General features: G+C 36.4%; 1 protein-coding gene across 3 annotated transcripts in view; it reads right to left on the bottom strand.

The window, feature by feature from the left end:
• The window catches only part of Dcc (DCC netrin 1 receptor), a 1,023,267-nt gene that overhangs the window by 303,241 nt on the left and 699,603 nt on the right, over nt 1–20,423 (bottom strand). For all 3 annotated transcript variants that reach the window (XM_040741618.1, XM_040741619.1, XM_040741620.1), the window contains exon 8: nt 6,050–6,206. In XM_040741618.1, the coding sequence (XP_040597552.1) occupies nt 6,050–6,206 (157 nt within the window). The remainder of the gene's footprint in view (nt 1–6,049; nt 6,207–20,423) is intronic.

Raw genomic sequence — 20,423 nt, 5'->3', positions numbered from 1 at the left:
CTTAGAGTTGACAGAATATCTGTATTTTGAACAAAATAGATTTTGCTCAACTAATGATTGATTTAATATAAGAAATTTGATAAATGAGTCTAGATCACAGGTAAAAGTTAAGCCAGAAAGAGAGATTTTAAGAGAGTAATAGGTCCATATAATATAAAGACAAGACATGTGAAATGATCTCTAAGGATGAGTCCTGGGTGAATTCAATATTTAAAAACCAGATAGCTCAGGAATGAAAAGCATGAAAGAGAATGACAGTGATGACAACAGAAGCATCACAGCACAAAGAAAAATGTGATACAAAGAAAATAAAAAGTTAAAAAGTGAGAAATAAGAAAGCAAAGGTAATCAAATGTGGCAAAACTAGCTGATGGTCAGGTGATGTAACACTATTCAATTCAGCAAAATACAGATCATTGGTGAACAATGATAAAAAGAGGAGCTGCAATAAAATACAGTGAACAAGATCATGATTAGACAATAGTGTGATACATCAGAATAAAGTTAAGCAAATTAGTAAACTATTATTAAAGGGAACAGGAGGTGGTGTGTAGAAGACAGAGAGTTGAAAATATGGAAAATACAACTCTGCATTTATAAACGAATAAACATGATCACCTTGAAAAGGATAATTTGATGTATGATAGACTATCTTGCACCTATATTGTAAGAATGAACAAGATCTAGTACACAGGGCTAGGTTTAATCTAATTTAAAAATACAGGCCATTCTATGTTATTCTTTGCCTTAGTGAAACACACTTGCAGGATACCCTTTTCTACCACCTCTAGACCTCCAGATGAATCCCACCTCTATGTATGAAGAAGTTTAGTTCTGTCCCTTCATGAAGGCTCTCTCAGTATTTTTTTTCCTCCTGGGCCATCTCTATTCCTCTCACCCACTCAGTGACCTTCTAAAGCAATTCCTACCAGGCAATCAAACAGCCACCACACTTCCCTAAGATTCAGAAATGTCAACATAAAGAAGAGAGTAAAACATCCACACAAAAGGATAATAACAGAAATAAATACCTAAAATCACAGTCATACCAACCCCAGATTCCTGGACACCAATGAAAAACCACAAGTAGTGACAGCTATGACATATTCCATCTTGACTCCTTCTCTGTTCATAATATCCAGAAATTGGAAACTGCCTAGATGTTCATTAACTGATGAATAGATAAGGAAAAACGTGGTACATTTGTACAAGGAAATAGTACTCTGCTGTTCCTAAAGAATGAAATTCATATGTAAGTGAATTGAGCTACAAAAAAAAATCATCGAGTAAGGTAACCCAGACCCAAAGCAACAAATATTATGTATATTCTCTTATTTGTTGTGGTGGTTTAAATAAAAATGGACCCCATAGGCACATATATCTAAATGGTTAGTCAACAGAGTAAAAGGATTAATGGGTATGGCCTTGTTGGAGGAAGTCTGGCATTGTGGTGGGCTTTGAGATTTCAAAAGCCTGTGTCAAGCCAAAGTCCCTCTCTCTGTATACAGATCAGGATGTAGTTCTCAGATACTGCTGCAGAGTCTGCCTGCATTCTATTATGCTTCCTGACATGATGATGTTGAACTAAATTTCTAAAACTGTAATCAAGCCCTCAATTAAATGCATTCTCTTATAATAGTTGCCTTGGACGTGGTTTCTCCTCATAGCAATAGAACAATGACTAAGACATATGTGGAGTTTAGCATTTGATAGGCATGTTACAATCCATATAATCACAGTATAAGAGGTTGGGTGGCAGGAAATTGTCCCCCAAAGAAATGGAATTAGAATATATAATTATGAAGAGAAATAACATAATCTAGAATTATTAAACAGAGGAGGGGATAGAAAATGGGGGTAAAGAAATGAATACAAGAGGGACAGCTAAAACTAAGGGCCATTTGAGGGAGTTATGTGGAAATCTACTACAGTAGAAGCTTTTAACAATATATACACAGAGGAAAGTTATCTAAAATGGAATCATCAAATGATGAGGGAGAAAAGGCCACCCCAATAAAATATCTCTCATCACCAAGTGAAACTCCAGTGTCATGAATGGGCTGCATTTAATTGTGTTGTTGGCAAAAAAAAAAAAAAAAAAAAAAAACGACCAGGGAAATTCCCCAAACAACTCAAACTATTGCCAAGGCTATTGTTTGATCTTCAGAAACTGAGGGGAAGGCAATATTGCTGAAGACAATACCTATATAGTTCATCGAACACAGAGAAGTTAAGCAGGTGTATAACAATAGCCTTCACCACTACTGACTAGTGTTCATTTTACTGGAAGGTACTTTGCATATTCCTAGAGGAGAAAAGTAAACACCAACCATGTTACAACTACTTACTTCTATGTTGGTGATCTGCCTCCATGATACACTGGTAAATAATGACACAGATGTTGTAGGAGTACTCCACAGCTATCTGATTGGATTTAAGGACCATTGAATATGATAGAACTTGTGAATGATACTGATTGGGTACCTCAGGAGACTAGATAGACCATAGGTCTGACAGAACATGAAATAATATTCTGCTAAAGGAGCATATCAGTAAAACTATTCCTAATGACATTCTGCTATTCCCATAGATCAGTGTCTTACTCAGTGATCTTTAGAGATGGAAGAGATGGAACTAATATAGAGACCCCTCAACTGAACAATGTGCTGAAAATGACTTGGTACTCTCAGTCCTAAATGGGTTATCTTCATCAAACCCCTTTCTTCAGAGCTTAGGGAGCTATGAGGAAGGACAGAATGATTTTAAGAACCTGTGGGAATGGAAGACTCTGAGTAAACATATCCTCCCATACACAGCACGAATAATGTATATATCAATTTGGAGACTACAATAGCACAGACAGGGATTGTATAAGTAACAGTTAGGTAGGCCCCAGTCCTGAGAGAAGACAGGAGCTCCCATCCTTATTCAAGAAACCATCTCCAACTGACAACTATTTGTCAACGAAAAGTTAATTTTCTCAACTAAGTCTCACTGGGTATACAAAACTTTTAAGGTCAGGTCCCATGCCCAGCAGGAGATGGCCAGTACAAAATGAACACTGGTATGTTTGGAATGTTTTGTTTCATTAAAAAAGGTACAGGTAATTTTTTCTGTGGAAATTTCAGGAAAGACAAATTACATCCTTAAAGATGCATGCAGCCATTTGCGGAAAGCATGAAAGTTTGTAGACTTTCATTCTGAATTTACAGGAAATTGTTGATTATGAGTAAGGGACAGTTAAATGCATTAAAAAATGAGAATAGAGGAAGATCTCTAAATATCATTGAGAACATGTGTGACAGAGGCTGACATAAATATCACATAACTGCCTGTAGTAGTAATAAGCAATGTTAGATTCATAGCTATGAATTTAAAGTGACTTGAAGTGAGAGTCGCTGAATCTTTCTGCCTGCTGTACTCAGCTGACAGAACGCCAGTTTCAATGCAATGCTATATTTGCCTATGTTAGTTTCAAGTAATTTGAAGTAATAACATAGAAAGTCAAATACTGGCACATATGAACATGTTTTTGCAGTAGCTACCCATGAAATTTTAATTCCCTAGGAAATGATGGGAAAGAATCTTGTAGAGCAGAGAAAACACATCAGAGCCAACAGTTTGTGGATTCCTCTGAAGTCAAATGTTTGATGCAAGAAAGCCATTAACTAGAAGGTTGGAAGATATGGGTCTGGAGAGTGAGTCAAGGGTACAATGTTTGAGATGGATATAGTAAAGATACTACATGAAAAGGTTTAAAGTGCCACTATAGGAGTGACTAATGAGAAGGTTCAGAGAGCAGGATTCAGCTTGCAAGAAAGGAAATGTTGACAGGAGAGGGCAGGGTCAAATAGTGTTAAAAGCAGGGACTTGTGAACAGTTATGAAAATAAATGACTCACTCAAATTGTAATATCAGCAAACTCAATTTCCTAGCTCCTCACTGCCTACATTCTTACTTCCTGCTGTCCTTCTCTTTCTTCCTTTTCCTGTTTATCTCCTTCCCTTTATCTGTTGACAATTATTCTATTCCACATTGTTTCTGAGCTTGCTACTGTCAGCCCTTCATTCTACCTGTGAATGATCTATAAGAAATCCTTCACTTATTTCTCATAGTAGTCTTGAAAAGTAAACATTTTATCTATTCTAAAGTATTTGTTATTTGTTTCTCATTTATAAAAATTAAACACACAAAAAATTACACAACTGATAAATGGTAGCACCATTTTCAAATCTAACCACCTGATTTGGGGGACATAGTTTTATCAATATGTTATATATTTGAAAAGCCCTTTGCTTATATAAAGATTAGGGCTGGAATTCTCTGGTCAAAAGACTTCTGAAGATTCTGCTTCTTTCTTTACAATTTACATTTAATTGCATTTAAATGCATGACTGTTCAAATTTTCAGCAGAGTGGATGATCAATTTCATATTTCATGATGATAAGTAAATACAGTGAGGGGACTATTAGAAGCTATAGAACTATTCCCAGAGACAGAGTGGGTGAAATAACTGACAGAATAAAAGAGGCATGGATCACTTGAGTTGAGGTAGATGGATAAGACCAGATAATGAACAGGATTGAGAAGCAGGGAGGAGAGAAGTATAACTTGGGGTTTGTTTCTTAGGTAATTTAATAGATGATATGAGCATAAATGCAGAAAAAAGGGGGAAATAGAAGTATTTGAGGAGATAGTCAACATTGTTTGAGGATAAGGAAATTAAATTATCTCCAGGAAACCCACAAAAACTCCTAAAAATAATTGGGCAAGATTATTACCTCCAGTTTTCATAAACGCACACACCAAGACCCTAATCCCCCTAAGACATCATAAAATCAGGGATGTAGAGAGAGATCTTAGGTGTCTGTATCACTGAGCATGCCTGTTTGGGTGTGGTCACTGGTACATAGTAGGGACAGGAGATAAAGAGCTGGGGGAAAGGAGACCCGCTTGCTCTTGGTGTTCAGGTCAGCTCTTGGAGAGCAGTGAGCAGACCTTGGGTTCTTGGTTTCTCATGTAAGTGACTTTTCCCTAAATAAATATCATATGACACCCAACCCTGTGTAGCTTAATATTACTTAATGCAGGGAGACAATAGCTGCGTGGGAAAGGATAACACCAATGTCTGCCTCTTAAACACATGCCCTGTGAATCTGTTTCCCCTTGAATTTTAAAGCCAGGGCAAACTTTAAAAGAAAACAAAAACTTAAAAGATATAATTTAATTACATTTGCAAACAAAGACAAAAGCATTTGAGAAGCATAGTGAATGGAATTCTTAGGTTGTCATTCTAAAGCACATTTGACAATCACATAACAATTAAAATTGTCCCAAGTGTTCAAGGGTGTACCTAAAATCCCCATCTCACTGAAGCCCTATACATGAGAAACTACAGTACTAGCAAATAAATCTCTGCTTCTCACCTGGAACTTACTTACTCACTGTGGCCTCAAAACTAATAAGTCACATTTCAAAGCTATAACATACTGTAATATTCTGAGAGTAAAATGCTCTGGAAAAACAAAAAACACAAACTGTGAATTCCACCTTTGAAAGCACAGTACATTCTTACCTAGCCAATTACAATATTCACCAGACAACTTTTATTAAACAATACACTCTGTGCTATGACCTTTATATGTTTGATCTTAATTTAGTCCTAACAGAAATTTTGTAAGGCAATTATTATTTCTTCTTTGTGAAAGGTCACAAAAGTCATTGTTTTCTTCGGACCATAGGGTGTCAGGGACTAGCCACTGTGGCTCTTAATATTTTGCTCTCCCTATATCCAGATAATTCTTTTCTGTATCAGTGAAAAAATCAGAGAAAAATTATATAGTCATTTGCATCCTTGCATTTTTTTCAGGGCTGCAATGTAAATGATTTTGATTGATTTTGTAAGTTTTGACATAGCAAAGTCTGAGTGGAGAATAGGGAACATTTTCACACATTCTTTTAGACCTTCCTCAAGTTCTCCCATAGTCAATTCCTTCCATGGACATTAGAGGTGTTGAGGGGAAGAAGCTGAAGTTTATATAGTACCTACCTGTTGTCACCCTCTCGGGAGAAAAAGACCGTGAAGGTTTGGATGTTCCCCTTTGCTTCTGCAGGTGGACGCCAACTCAGACGGACAAAGCGACTAGAAACCAAGACTGGTACCACATCTCTGGGAGCAGAAGGAAGGATGCTGGAGCTTGGGATGGCTAAGACGGAAGAAGAGGAAACCATCAGAAGTGCTGGTGCCACCAGTGGAAATCATGCATGAAGTCAGAACTAATCGATAACGTACATAGCCAAGAATATCAAATAAGTTCTAATCAAGGCTGATAAGAGAAATAACTAACATCTGAAATGGAATCAAGGATAAATCAGAATTCCTTGATTTTGGAAACAGTGAGTTATCAATAACATATATGATTTTGTTGTGTGATATGTAGATTTTATTATTCCTGGAATCCATGACAAAAATAAAAACAATGCCAATGTAGGCAATTAGTATGGAAAGGCATTGGATAATGACTTTTTAATGTTAAAAATATGTTTGTTTGTTGTGTGTGTGTGTGTGTGTGTGTGTTTGTGTCTGCATGATGTATATACGTGGGCAAGCATATACCACTGCATATGAATCAAAAGAAAACAGTGCAGTAGCATCTCTCAATCTACCTTAACAAAGCCGTAATGATGTGATTTTTTAATAGCTATGCAAGATCTAGAAATATTTTGCATATCTTGTGACTTTGCTTTTGTTTTTTGAGACAGGGTTTCTCTGTGTAGCTTTGGAGCCTGTCCTGGAACTCACTCTGTAGAGCAGGCTAGCCTGCAGCTTACAGAGAGCCACCTGCCTCCTCTGCCTCTGCCTGTGCCTCTGCCTGTGCCTCTGCCTGTGCCTCTGCCTCTGCCTCTGCCTCTGCCTGTGCCTCTGCCTCTGCCTCTGCCTCTGCCTCTGCCTCTGCCTCTGCCTCTGCCTCTGCCTCTGCCTCCAGAGTGCTGACATTAAAGGAATGTGCCACCCATGCCTGGCGATATAGACTTTGCTATAGAAGTGTGGAATCAACACAATATTATAAATGTGCTATATTCTTACGAGATCGAGTGATGAAGTATTTTGCAAAAGAGATATATCAGCAAAATGAAGGCAGAACAAATTATTGTATGTAATTAATGACATTTCTCTGAATCCTATCTGGAATGAGGCAAAGGTTGAGTAAGCAAATGAGTGAACGATCAAATAAATTCATGTGTCCATACTTGAAATAAAGCATACAATTCAGAATATAAACAATGTTTTATATACAAAATTAAATTAGTTATGATTTATTTGGTCAAAGTGAATCAATTAGCTTTTTCAAGAGTCGAAATAGAGAAAGAGAAGGGCCATAGTCTCACAGGGATGTAACAAAAGCTGCTGATTGTTTTGTTTACGATTTCATTATTTCAGAAGATGCAATTATATATAATTATCATAAATAGGGAAGTCGCCTGATGTCAGGCAAATACACAATTTGTTCTGTCAAAGAAAAGTTATAATACTTTTAATTACTGATTTCATAGGTGAAAGGTGATTGACAACAGAAAAAAAACCAGAACAAACAGTTGCATACAAACTGACATGGATCTCTGTAAGGTTCTCATTTACTATTAACCTGATGAGACACCAACATTCCACAACACAATGGAGGACTTCCGTGTGAGCATAAATGCCACAGGAAAACAAGCAGCAACGACAAAAATTAATTCCCTCACAGTACGCTTGCACTGTTCTTGATACAACTTAGACTAGCCTATTTGTATAATTTTAAAGGACCAAAAATAATTACAGGTACCAAATTAAAGCTATGGTGATTGTGAAACCATGTGATCAATACTCCCCCTCTCTAACTTCAAATGACAGTCACCCTAGTTACATCTCTGTGCACTCAAGTTTATTGGATCCTAAATAGATGTGTGATCATACTATAGTTTTCTCTCTGGGTCAGCTTTAGGAGGAATTGATTTTAAAATTCATTACATGGAAGAGCATAGTAGATGGACAATTTATGTGCTCAGTTATAAACTATGAAATAATACATTTGAAATGTCACACTTAACAAATGATAGGTAAGTGTGGTGATATAATTGCAATTAGCTTGATATCACCATATTACATTATGTGTATATCTTTGTAAGGGTTACTATTGCACAGAAGTTGATGCAGAGGCTGCTTAATGTTTTGCACATTGAGTGTGCTGCTTAATGGTTTGCACACAAGGCTTGCTCAACCTGCTTTTTTATAGAACCCAGGACCACAGCCCAGTGATGGCACCATGCACCAAGGCTGAACTCTCCCATATCAAACTTTAATTAATATAATGCCCCAAGGCTTGCCAACAACTTGATTTTATAGCGGCCCTTTCTTAATGGAGGTTCCTTCCTCTCAGAAACTTCCGCTTGTGTGAAGTTGACATAAAACCATTCAGCATGAAGCATATATGAAAATATCACAGTATGCTCCTTAAGGTTACAGGGAGATTTTTTTCAGTTAAATATAATATTATTAATACGCAGTTTTCAATTGAATAGGGACTGTCCAAAGACTAAAGTAGTTATCATGAATAATCTGCTAGTAGGGACAAAAGATTCCTTTAAGACATAAAGATACACCATTGTGCTTTGCTTTATTGTGTCCCTTAGTTTAAGAGGGAAATGAGGAACTGCTGTTCATGGGAAGTGCTCTGCAGCACTTAGAGTTGAAAAAATGAATTTGCAGATATTTGAGTTGCTTATGGATTCCAATGTCATTCTTCCACTAATCATGGTGTATTTGTAAATGCTTAATTCATCTTTAATGGACATATTTTTTCTTTTGTTCGGCTTCCTGAATTAAGAAAATGTTTAATCCTGACAGATGATTTCCAGCCTCAACACGAACAACACGGTTGTCCTTATATAACTTTTTTTAATGCAGTAAGAAATAGTTTATTCTAGAACAATGTTGAGAGACCTTTCCTAGAAATATAGATTTAGGTTACTGCAAATTCCATGTTTCAAACTGAAAGTAGTTCCATGAATTTTTATAATTTTATAGAGAAAAGAAAGCATAAATTAAGGAACATTTAACATACATTGATGAGAAGACAAGTGAGGTGATTATAGCAAGATGGGAGAGGCATTTCTATAGGCCCAAGATGTTATCTAATGATAGTCTTAGCTTTTAGATTAATGGAAGCTAGCAGTCTGCTAAGATAATAGATTTTCAGAGGTTTCTATTTATTATTACTGCCAGGATGTTAGTTCAGACACAGAAGTGGGCAAGAAGGGTCTGTTCCAGAAGAGGAGAAGGAGCCAAAGATCAGGTAACTAGCCTCTTAGACCTGCAACATCTCCACCATACTGAGGGTCTATTCAGCCACCAATTTGGAAAGGCAGCTTCTTTTCAGGAGTTTTTACCCACAGCTCACATTGTTGGCTAAGCATCACATTCTATGTATTTGAAGACCACATATTATTTATTAAATATTGTAAGGCATCTCATTGCTAGGGAGGCTTACTCCTGGGATCTAACGTAGGTAAAGATGAGTAGTCAGGAGGACAGCTGTCTTCAGGAGAGAGGAATAACTAGCAAAGATCATTAATAAAGCAACTCCTTGTCTGGTGGTGCCTTGAAAAGTCATTTTTCTAACTCTTTAAATATTGAATACAAAAGCTATAAAAACATAGAGAAATATGTAGTCAGTCTTGTAAAAAAATCTAAAAATTTGATTATTTTAGATGTTTGCTTCATCTATAAACTTCATTAAGTCAAATTTGCTCTTGACTCATTAATTTTAGGTGTAGTAATCTATATCACATGCACATATTATGTAATACACAGAAGGTTAAAAGAACAGATATGGATCATAAAGGCTAATATGTACACTAGGTTTGAACTGGCTTTTGCAGATGATTTTCTCTAGCTCTCTGACTTAATTCACTTTGTGTAGGACTGAGCAGGTCAGTATTCCTGCTATGAACTAAACTGGTTATTTGTGAAATCCTTTTAAGTGTGGAGAGGAAGGAGTTGCCTTGCTTTCCATTGGTTTGGGTAACAATTTCCACGTGAAATTCTTACCCATTACATGAAGATGTAGTGACTTTATAGAATGGCAAGAAGTTTTTGAGTTATAGCTGCCTCCATGGATCCTTTGTTTACTGTTTGGTATGCATAATTTTTTGTCATCAGAAGTAGACCGTTTATGATAAAAAGAAGTGTGACTGCAAGTTATTCGGTTAGAGCAGAATTGGGGGAGGAAAAACTCATATCTTACACGCAGGTTCTCTCTTGAGAGCAAAATTAAAGTAAGATTCACAAACTCTCCCTGATTTCAGCATAACAGATTCTTTAAAACAGTATAGAGAAACCAAATTCTCTCTCTCTCTCTCTCTCTCTCTCTCTCTCTCTCTCTCTCTCTCTCTCTCTCTCTCTCTCTCTCTCTCTCTCTCTCTCTGTCTCTGTCTGTCTGTCTGTCTGTCTCTCTCTCTCCTCAGCTTGCTTCTCCTCCTGGGCCACTCTTCTAGTTGTTGCTAACTTCAGATTCGTACCACCCACAAGCCAAAGTGCATGTCTATGCCCAACTTTCCTATTTGTTGTATTTAGGATTTTCCCACTGAACAAAGCACAGGCACATTCACACTGTTGTGCTCACTGTGACGTGTTTATCCCCACCCTATGCCTGCTCATCATCCATCACAAGTGTCTCCTAGCGACTTCACCTTCCTGTAATTCACCTTCCTCCGGCACATACTCTGTGCAGCATCCTGAATAAGCTTATACAAATACACACTTGGTCATATGATTCCTCTGCTTATTTGTCCTCAATATCTTCTCTTTATCCCAGGGCAAATTTCAAATTTCACACTCAGTTTGCTGGTTTGGCTCGTGCTTTCTATTTGCCTTGGTTAGGCTTCCTCTACAAAACTAAAAAGGGCTTAAGAATGTACATATTGTCATGGAAGGACCTGCTGGAATACCAGTGTGGAATAGGTCACAAAGAAAGCAGGACAGAGAGGGATTGCCAAAAGAATAACATATGTGTAACCTAGCTTCTTAACTGTGAATTTTGGTTGCAGTGGAGTCACCTATTTGAATGCAGGGATAATAATATATTGGGAAAGAGTAAAAGTTTTCTTAAAGCAAAATGATCAAATTTTAAATTCAATCAAATGTGTATGAATCTGAGGTGTGTCTGTCTGCAAACTGACAAGACTCTTTGCCTTGTGCATGGTGTCAAGCAATGCAGCGCCAATGGCAACTGTTGAAGCACCTCATCTCAGACTTGAGACTATTGAATATTAATAACAGCATGGTTTCCCTTGGACTTGCAGAGTTTCCTGATCTTAGATGCATAAAAGTTTAATTGGGGAAACCAAAGACAAAGCTTTTCTGTAGACCATCACTCAATATTTAACTATCAACTTAATATATTTTAGATATTTATTGGGCTGGTGGTTTTTTGTAATTCCTACTTAAATTGCTGACTTGAGTTTCATCTATGAATGTTGCCTTGAAGTTAGGCCAGAAATTTCAACTATTTCTGAAATGATCTTAAACTTCAGCCACTTCCTACTACCTACTTATTCAAAATGGCATTCTCAATACTGGTAACTATAAAATCAAATCAAAAATTGCCTCTAAGAAAGGACTTTGGGCGCCCATCCAACAATGAGAGATGCACTCTTACCCTGGACTCTTGGGGGAGGGTCTAGGCCCTGCCCTGGATGAAATGACAGACTATGGACACCCCCCCATGGAGGGCCTCACCCTCCCTGGGGAAATGAGGAGATATTGGAGGGGTTGGTGGGAGTGCGTGGGAGGAGGGGAGGGAAAGGGAGAGGGACCTGGAATTGACATGTGAAGCAACCTTGTTTCTAATTTAAATTTAAAAATAAAAAAGAAAGGACTCCTAATGTTTTACAGTATTGATTAGTCATCAAGATGTAAATCTTTATTTAAATATAAGCAACTGCATCAAAATCATTAGTACACAGATGTGCTTTCATGTAGAATAAATGACAAATTTACATGCAAACCAAGAAGTTTTCAATATAGAGTTCTTTGTACTTCATTATCAGTAACTTACCAGATGATACCTCGCTTGTACAAATAAAGCCTGTGTGAAGGTCAGAGAATGGAACTTGCCACTAGCTAACCATAGAGATCTGGACCTTCAGAAAGGTTTTATTTGCACAAACAAGATATCACCACAAACTCGATTTGTATAGTGTGTGTGTGTCAAAGGTAGTATATAATTTACATATATAGTACATATGTGTATATGTATGTTTACAGAGTCACTCACATAAAATTTCTAGGGTGGAAAAAGGGACTTCAAAGGGGAAATTGAAGCCATGACTGATTTAAGCATACTGTTAACACCAGCACTCAGGATGACAAGGCAGCATGACCATAAGTCTGTGGTCAATCTGGGCTGCTTTAGTGAAGCACTATTACCAAAAGACAACCAAAAAATGAGTTATTTAGATGATGTTAATTGTGGGCAATTCAAGGGCTATCCCATGGGAGATTCTATATATAACTCAAGTGATATTACCAGTTTCTAAAGAAGACATATGGGGTTCTTAGCATCTTTCTGTTCCTTTGCTATACATAGTTAAAAAAGATACTGGCAAGCATTTTTTTTCTTTTCTAGTTCAATCTAAACATGTACCCTCTGTCCAGGAAAATGTCTTGGCATTAAGGCTTACAGGTATGTTCTGCAGACAGTGTTCTTCATCTCTACCCATATGAGCAACCTTTGCTATAGGTATAGAGGAGAAATACAGACATCAGAGAGATTCATTGTCCTTGTGGAGGATATAGGAAGCCCTGGCTTTTGCGGTGTTTATATTCAGCCCTTTTAACTCATGTTCATCCTCTGGCAATGTCCAGGGTAGCTCAAGGAGTCCCCCACCCTTTAACAGCTCATAGTATTTCCTTCTCACTTCCTGTGGGTGGTATTTATATGGGAAAAGCACAAAAGATTTTATAAAGTCTGGAACAAGCAATTATTTCATTGTAAGAAGAATGTCTAAAAATAATGAATAATTTTATGTAAAAGTAGGTTTAAGTATAAGAAATAATCAAGAAATGTGAGTCAACATAAAACCTATAAACCAAGCAAGCCTGTCCTAATGGAATGGTTTTAAAGGAGTCAATGCCTCAGGACAGCCAGAAACCACACTCTTGATTATTGTCAGAAGTGTGCTCAAGTACTACCTTTTCAGAAAAAAAAAACCAAAAACAAACAACAACAACAAAACAGCTAACCATACCATTGAACTGGATAGTATAATTTCAGTAAATTAAGAGCATAAAACTGAACAAATGATTCCTTCCTCAGGAAATCTATCTGCAATCATAGACAGTACAGACCTCAAAGAAGACCACATCTGTATTTATCAATTCATTTAAAGAACACGGATTTATTATGAGATACTAGCTCTTTACAAATATGATCAATGATGGTATCAAGGATTTGTGAAGTTTTTTAAAGAAGTTAGAAAAATACATTTCAAGAAATTTTTAAGGGAGTTTTCAAATCCTTTCCCTTCCAAGGAACTCCCTTGTATGACATCATGTTCAAATTAAGGTGGTTTTCTGCTCATCCCAAGCATGCCAAGGAACCAAGGAGGAGTAAATAGGGAGTGTCCTCACAGATAGATGTTCTTTTCTCCTGTAGCCCGCCAGAGAAGTAAGATGACCAGAACTTTTCTCTGGTAAGAGGAATACTTAGATTAACAATTATGGGATAAATACTTAAGTCAGAGCTAGCCAGTAAGAAACAAGCAAGGCCAACAGCTTCATAATTAATACAGTGTCTTGTGTGTTATTTTCAGACTACAACGCGGCAGAGCCCAGGTGACTGGTGTAGAAAAACCAAAGCTCCTGGCAAGGAAGAAGCTTCTCTCTACACACTTTGCTTTAGGAGTTGGTTGCTTCTTAGTCAGCTGGTTCAGACTTACATAGGACAGACAAAACTGAGAACAGCATGATTCACAGATTTTTTTTCTCTCTTCATTTAAATTGTTGTCATATGAAAAAGGATGGATACCATTTTGTTAAGCAAATCAATAGCCTCTTATATTGTATAGGGGAATTAATATTGTCCATGCCAAGCTAATCCTCCATGCTTTCTTTCAATGGTAACTTCTCTTCAAATAAGGTCTCAATAAAGAACCAATCAGAACCTCTTTCCATTGCTTTTAGAGGCATAATCTCCTGTCTGGCCTTAAACTCTCTGGCCTATTACTGTCTCCATGGTTACAGTTTCCTTATCTGTTGTCAGAGAGAGCAAAAAGTGAATTTGCCATACTCTAACAGCACAGTCTTCCTCTTTAGGAACATTCTAAAAATATTAGAGTAGCAAAATTGAGATGGTTAAGGTGATTTCTGAAATTAATTATAAATCATCATTATACTTTTGAAATAAAAAGTAGTATTTTATTATATCTAAAACATTAGTATGCTATTGAGTTAATGTCAGTCTGCTGGAGAAATAGAGTATTTTTTCTTTTGCAAATTTAATATTTAGTGTTTGGTGACATTTTCTTTTGTTATGAGTACATTAATAGTATATTACCTTCGTTCCCTACATATAATATAAAAGTTAAAACAAATTTCTAATACAAAATTTTTCACTGATTAAACTTCTAACAGATTAATTTTCCTGTGTTATTCCGTATGTTATCAACTTAGACATAATTATGTCTACCCAACAACTAGCTGCTTTATTAGTTACTGAATCACATTTCTCTAAAGACATCATAAAAATAAAATATATGTAAGCATTGTTAGTGAAATAAGATGGATATTGCTCTAAGAATTTTTTGTGTTTTAAATATTTATATATTTTCTCCCTTTTCCTCTTGGTAGACTGACATCAGACCTAAGCATATTTTGGTTAAATGGGAAAGCAGATAAAACTGAAATGTTTAAGTTCATAAAATAGTTTCATAATTTGTTCACAAAAGAAGCTTATCTGTATGATTTCTAAATTCTCCAAACTTAATATGTTTTATAAAGTTTGCTATACTTTTCAGAATTCAAAGAACCATGGCATTTATTAGGAACTTTGGAAGAGAAGAAATGTGGATTTTTAAAAATAGTGACTTGAATAATCTTTCCTTTTAAATAAATGAAATAAAAATGAATATACTTCAAATACTTCATTAAGCCTTCATCTTGTGGCTAAGGAGACGGCTTGGTGAGTAAAGCACTTGCAGTGCCAGCATGGGCAGGGGTGAGTCTGCATTCCCCGCATCCACCTGTCAACTTGGACAAGCATACATTCCAAGTACTGGGGGAAGCATGTGGCTCCTGAGGGCTTGTTGCCCAACAAGTCTATTCTGTTTTTGTATTCTGTGTTCAGCGAGGGGCCCAGTATGACAGCCAAACCCATATAGACAATATCCAATGGCACATCAGAGTAATCAACATTGTCATTTCCTTTAACGTTTAGAATTTTGTGTTTGAGGATGTGTGAAACTCATCTTTTCTCCTGCTTTACAAATCACAAATGAAATGCCTGTGAACTACAGATATTGCACATTCCATTAAACGTTAACATTCATTCTGTCCTTGCAAATGGCTAGTGTTTATCCCACCCCCAGACTTATATAGATTCATGTACACACATCAGTATGCATGTACACACAAATGAGAAGGGTGTCTTCTTTTGTACTTGATCTTACTTTTTGAGGTATGGTCTCTCATTGAACAAAGAGTTCATCAATTCAGCTCTACTGTCTTACCAGGTATTTCAGGAATCCCCTGCCTATCACTAGGACTGCAGGTACATACTTCCATGTCTGGCTTTTATTTTCACATGGTTGCCAGGGATTCAAACTCTGATCTTCACATTTGTGTAGCAAGTCCATAAGATTTCTCCTCAGTCCTTAGGAAATAAATGTTATGTGTCATAATTTAAACCAGTAAATGTAGCAGTGTGTCCATTGGCTTATTTTACTTAGCATAATCTCTTCCAGTTCATTCCACAATAAAGCAAGTGACAGCATCCACTGTCTTACAAACAATGTTACATTATTAACAGGTAACACATCTTTATTCATTCACCCATCAAGGTCTATCACAGTTGATTATATATCATGACTCTTGTGGATTGCTACAGTAATTTGTGAGGGAATATATCTCTTTGAAGTATTTAATTTCCTTTAGAAACACCAGTAGTGGGATAGGTGTACCATACAGCAGATGTTTAGTGCTTTTGAAGATCACCTACATTGTTCTCTATAATGGCTATCCTAATTTACTTCCGCATCAATAGTGTATGAGTTTTCTTTTCTCTACATATTTTTAATTATTTATTTTGCAGCTATAATGTAGGTATACCATTTCCTGGTTCACTTTCCTATTTCCAACCCATACACACACCTCCTTGCTTTCTTAAATTCATGGCATCTTTTGTTACAAACATATATATGTACATATATATGTATGTATGTATCTCAATATAGGTATATTCCTAAATGCATAAACACAATCTGCTTAGTCTGCATTAAGTTACTTGTACATATGTTTTTAGGACTGGTCATTTGGTATTAGATAATCAACTGGTGAACTCTTCCTTGGGGAAGATCATTTTCCTCACTCTCAGCATTAGCTGCTTATAATTTTTTTGTACAGTATACCTCCTGTACCTAATGTTGAGGAACACTACAGAAGAGGGGGCAGAAAGATCTTTAGAGCCATAGAATTGGGGAATTTGCTGTGAGATTGCCTCCTAGAAATGTCAGAAGTTACACCCATGAAGTCTCACCAAGATGACTGCCTAAACATGACCTGAACAAAAATACCAACAGATTGCTAATGTGAACAAATCCTTATAACAATGTTTATCTTATTTTGTATATTTGAGACACTGTTTTTATGATGTGGATTTTTTACCATAGAAAGCAGTAAACTATTTTAGGACAAATATTATGTAATTGTACGACAATTAAAACAAGTTAACTCCACTCTAAACTTTTAGATGGGTATTTCAGCGTATGTTTACTCACAATATTTTCTATTTTCTCCTTAGAATACTATATAGTTTATGCTAATGATAAGCTGTTAAAGTAACAGTTTTATGGAGATGGACTATGTTGTGTGTAAAATTTCTTTACTAAAATGAAGTTAATTTATATAGCCACCTTATTGCCCTATTAAAAATTCATGGAAGTATCATATGTTAAAACTACTATGTAGAAGGCTTATCATTGTATCTTCAAAGATTAAGAAATGAAGATGCTAGATAATTCTCTGGAGGGTATCACCCATAAGGACCTACCTTCTCCCTCTTACCTCCAGCACTGTACTTCCCCCATCAAGCCTTCTTTCTGTTACTTTAGACAGGGTCATCCTATAAGCCATCTGTTGATACTCTATATTCTTTGAGATGAACTTGATGTGCCTATAGAGACCTCATCTACAGACTTTGTTTTTGTGCTGACTTTCAGTAATCCATTCTGATTTTTTTTTTAGTTCAACGTGCCCTCATGCTTTATGTACTACAGCTTGAGTTAGAAATCCTTCTCATGCTTTCTTTTGGGTCTCACTTTGGCTCCTCCTGGTTTTAGGTTGTGTGTTTATCCAATCATCTCTCAATTTCTTAGGTTTCACTCTTCTGGGTTTTCATAGAACCATAATGTGATTAACAGTTAAAGTGCAGCTATACAACCTGAACTATAATTATATGCTCACTTAGTTTTATCTTATTTCATTTGATATATTATGTTTTGTTCATTTCCCAGTTCAAGCACCCAAATTTTCTAAGTATGCTACTTACTAATCACATTATAGGCATTCAACATATTATTGGATGTTGAGCTACTGAAAAGCCCAGAATATTTGTGAGATAATAATTGGATTTAATTTTAGAACTGCACTAAGACAACAACAAAGAATATACACTGTTGGTGGAGACGCAAGTTTTACTGCACATTGTTTATACAAATCATCATTAATCTGAAAATAAACTATAAATACAGACCAAACACTGAACCCAGAGAAATCTCCATGAAAAATACAGGCTTTGAGTAAGAATGGCTATTTTTCAACAAAATAGACAATGTGGGATAGATTTCAACCTGTTCTGAATGTCAAAACCATTACTGTATAGGCATATTTTCTAAAGAACAGAATGCTTTCATGATAAGGCATACAAGGAACTGTGGAATGTGTCTTGGGTTGGTCTGTAAATCCAGAAGAGGACCCGAGGCTTTGATATTGTGTGTGTGTTCCTCATCTCAGTACCATACATCAAAGGACACTACCAGGGAAAAGCCTGATTCTAAAAGAGATTCCCTGTGGTCATAAAGAGAGATAAGCTGAGTGATAAATTCAGAAAAGGATTTTCACATCATCAGACATAGCTACAACCCTTAAAACATGAATTTCTTTTTACACAAAACGAGGAGGAAAATAATCATTAGTCCACTAGTAAAATGTCCCCTCTGGATTCTATGTATTGTAAGCATAAAAAATATAGATGCTCTCTTAATAATTCTCTTATTTCCAAAGTGCTTATATATGAAGAATGTTTTTGAACAGTTTACCCAAGATGCAACAAAATGCCTGTAAGCATGGATACATTGTCATACACACACACACACACAAACACACACACACACACACATATACATGCATGCATGCATACATATGTACATATATACTGTCATTGGTGTTATATCAATGACAAAGTATAATTACTGGATCCTTCTTACCTCTAGTGTTATGACTCAGCAAAGTGTGTCTTTTCTTTGTTGATTACTAGCCGCATTTAAAATTTCATCTAGCTATTTAAAGTAAAGACTTGTGTGAGGCTGAGGAATGGATTTTGAATACTACCTAATATAGCTAGCATACTGCTTGTATTTAATGAATGGCTATTTCTATATTTGCTAGTCCTTACATTTAAGAAGTCTTCTACTGGAACAGCTTTATGATGGCTGCCTTGAGACCTGAGAACCCTATAAAAACATGCCAAGAATAAGTTGAGTTCAATTTAGTAGACAAAGTACATTGCAGACATGGCTTCTTCCTTATACAAGGACAGTACTTGGTCACTTCAATATCCTTCTCTATTTCAATTGTCAGGTTGCAGAGCAAAGAAACATGTCTCTAGAGTTTCATTTGTTAATTTTACTATTCCACATGTGTGCTTCTGAGAGAGATTATTTTAGGCACATTTTTCCCTCTGCATATGTTGCACCTGTAACTATTCCTGGCTTTCTGGATATATCTTTAATCATCTCATATCAATGTCTTTTCCTCTGCCACAGGGTAGCCAAGCTTCATGGAATTGTCAGCACCTGCATGTCCACCCTTTCCCTGCAGAGTTTGTATTGAATTTCAAGGCATTTTTATACTTTTCAATGCTCAGTGACCACAAGTACACCATTTCATAAACCCTCTGTCATCAGAGCTTCTCTGGGGATAAAGACTGGCAAGCTGTGACAAGTCCCCTCCTTCATGTGTATTTCTCATCCTTCACCTCATTTAGCCATATGGTGTTTCATGACCAGCTGCCGTGTGACCCTGGTCTCTGTCCTTGATGAAAATCTAAAAAACACATAATAGAGATAGAGACCAGCATGGCAACATCTGAAATTAGTGCTCTCATAGTTTCTTTTGGTGATGAGAGACTACTATAGTGAAAATCTGGACACATCATTTTATTAAGAAAAAAAAACCCAATGATTGAAAGACAGCCAACCTTCTAGCTAGGCAAGAGGTAGAGAAGGAGGGAGTGAGAGAGAGAGGGAGGGAGGGAAGGAGGGAAGAGGAAGGGAGGGAGAGGATTAGTTGTAGAAATCGTACTTTGTAAAATAACTAGAACTACTAAGAAATTGAAATAAAAGTCAGTTGAAGACAGTACTCTTTAGTAATAACAGTCAAAAAGTTAACCACTCTCTTGTATCATAGGAAATAACTTTTACTATTTTAGGATTCTAAAAACTAAAAAGAAAAAAATGGCTCCAATTCCATTTGATAGCTCAGTAAATTCTGTTAATGGGAATTTTCTAGCGTAGCCAAGAGATTTTTGAGGAAGTTTAAAACAACATATTTAAATGTGTGGTAGAAGGTAGACTTGGAAATGTTTAGCACTGAGACGGGAATGCTGTGTAACTTTCCCTGGGTATCGTTCTGAAGTTCAGGCTGACTAAACACTGTGTTTGTGTTGGACTGAATGGTGGTGGGTATGTGAGTCAGCAGAGTAGGCCCAGAAGGCAACGGTGCAGCAGACCGTGGAGATTTATGAAGCATTAGTGTGCCATGTTCTCATTGCTAATCCCATGATACTTATCCATAAATTTTGTAAACGCTGGAGCGAATTAAAGGGAAATGAAAGTAAAAGCAATAAGCAAGTATATACATCTAAGATAAATTACAAATTGTTCCAATT

Source organism: Mesocricetus auratus, unplaced genomic scaffold, assembly GCF_017639785.1.
Source record: "Mesocricetus auratus isolate SY011 unplaced genomic scaffold, BCM_Maur_2.0 Super-Scaffold_6730, whole genome shotgun sequence".
Taxonomy (NCBI): domain Eukaryota; kingdom Metazoa; phylum Chordata; class Mammalia; order Rodentia; family Cricetidae; genus Mesocricetus; species Mesocricetus auratus.
The sequence above is the reverse complement of the archived record's forward strand: the minus strand, read 5'-3'. Positions and strand labels throughout refer to the sequence as shown.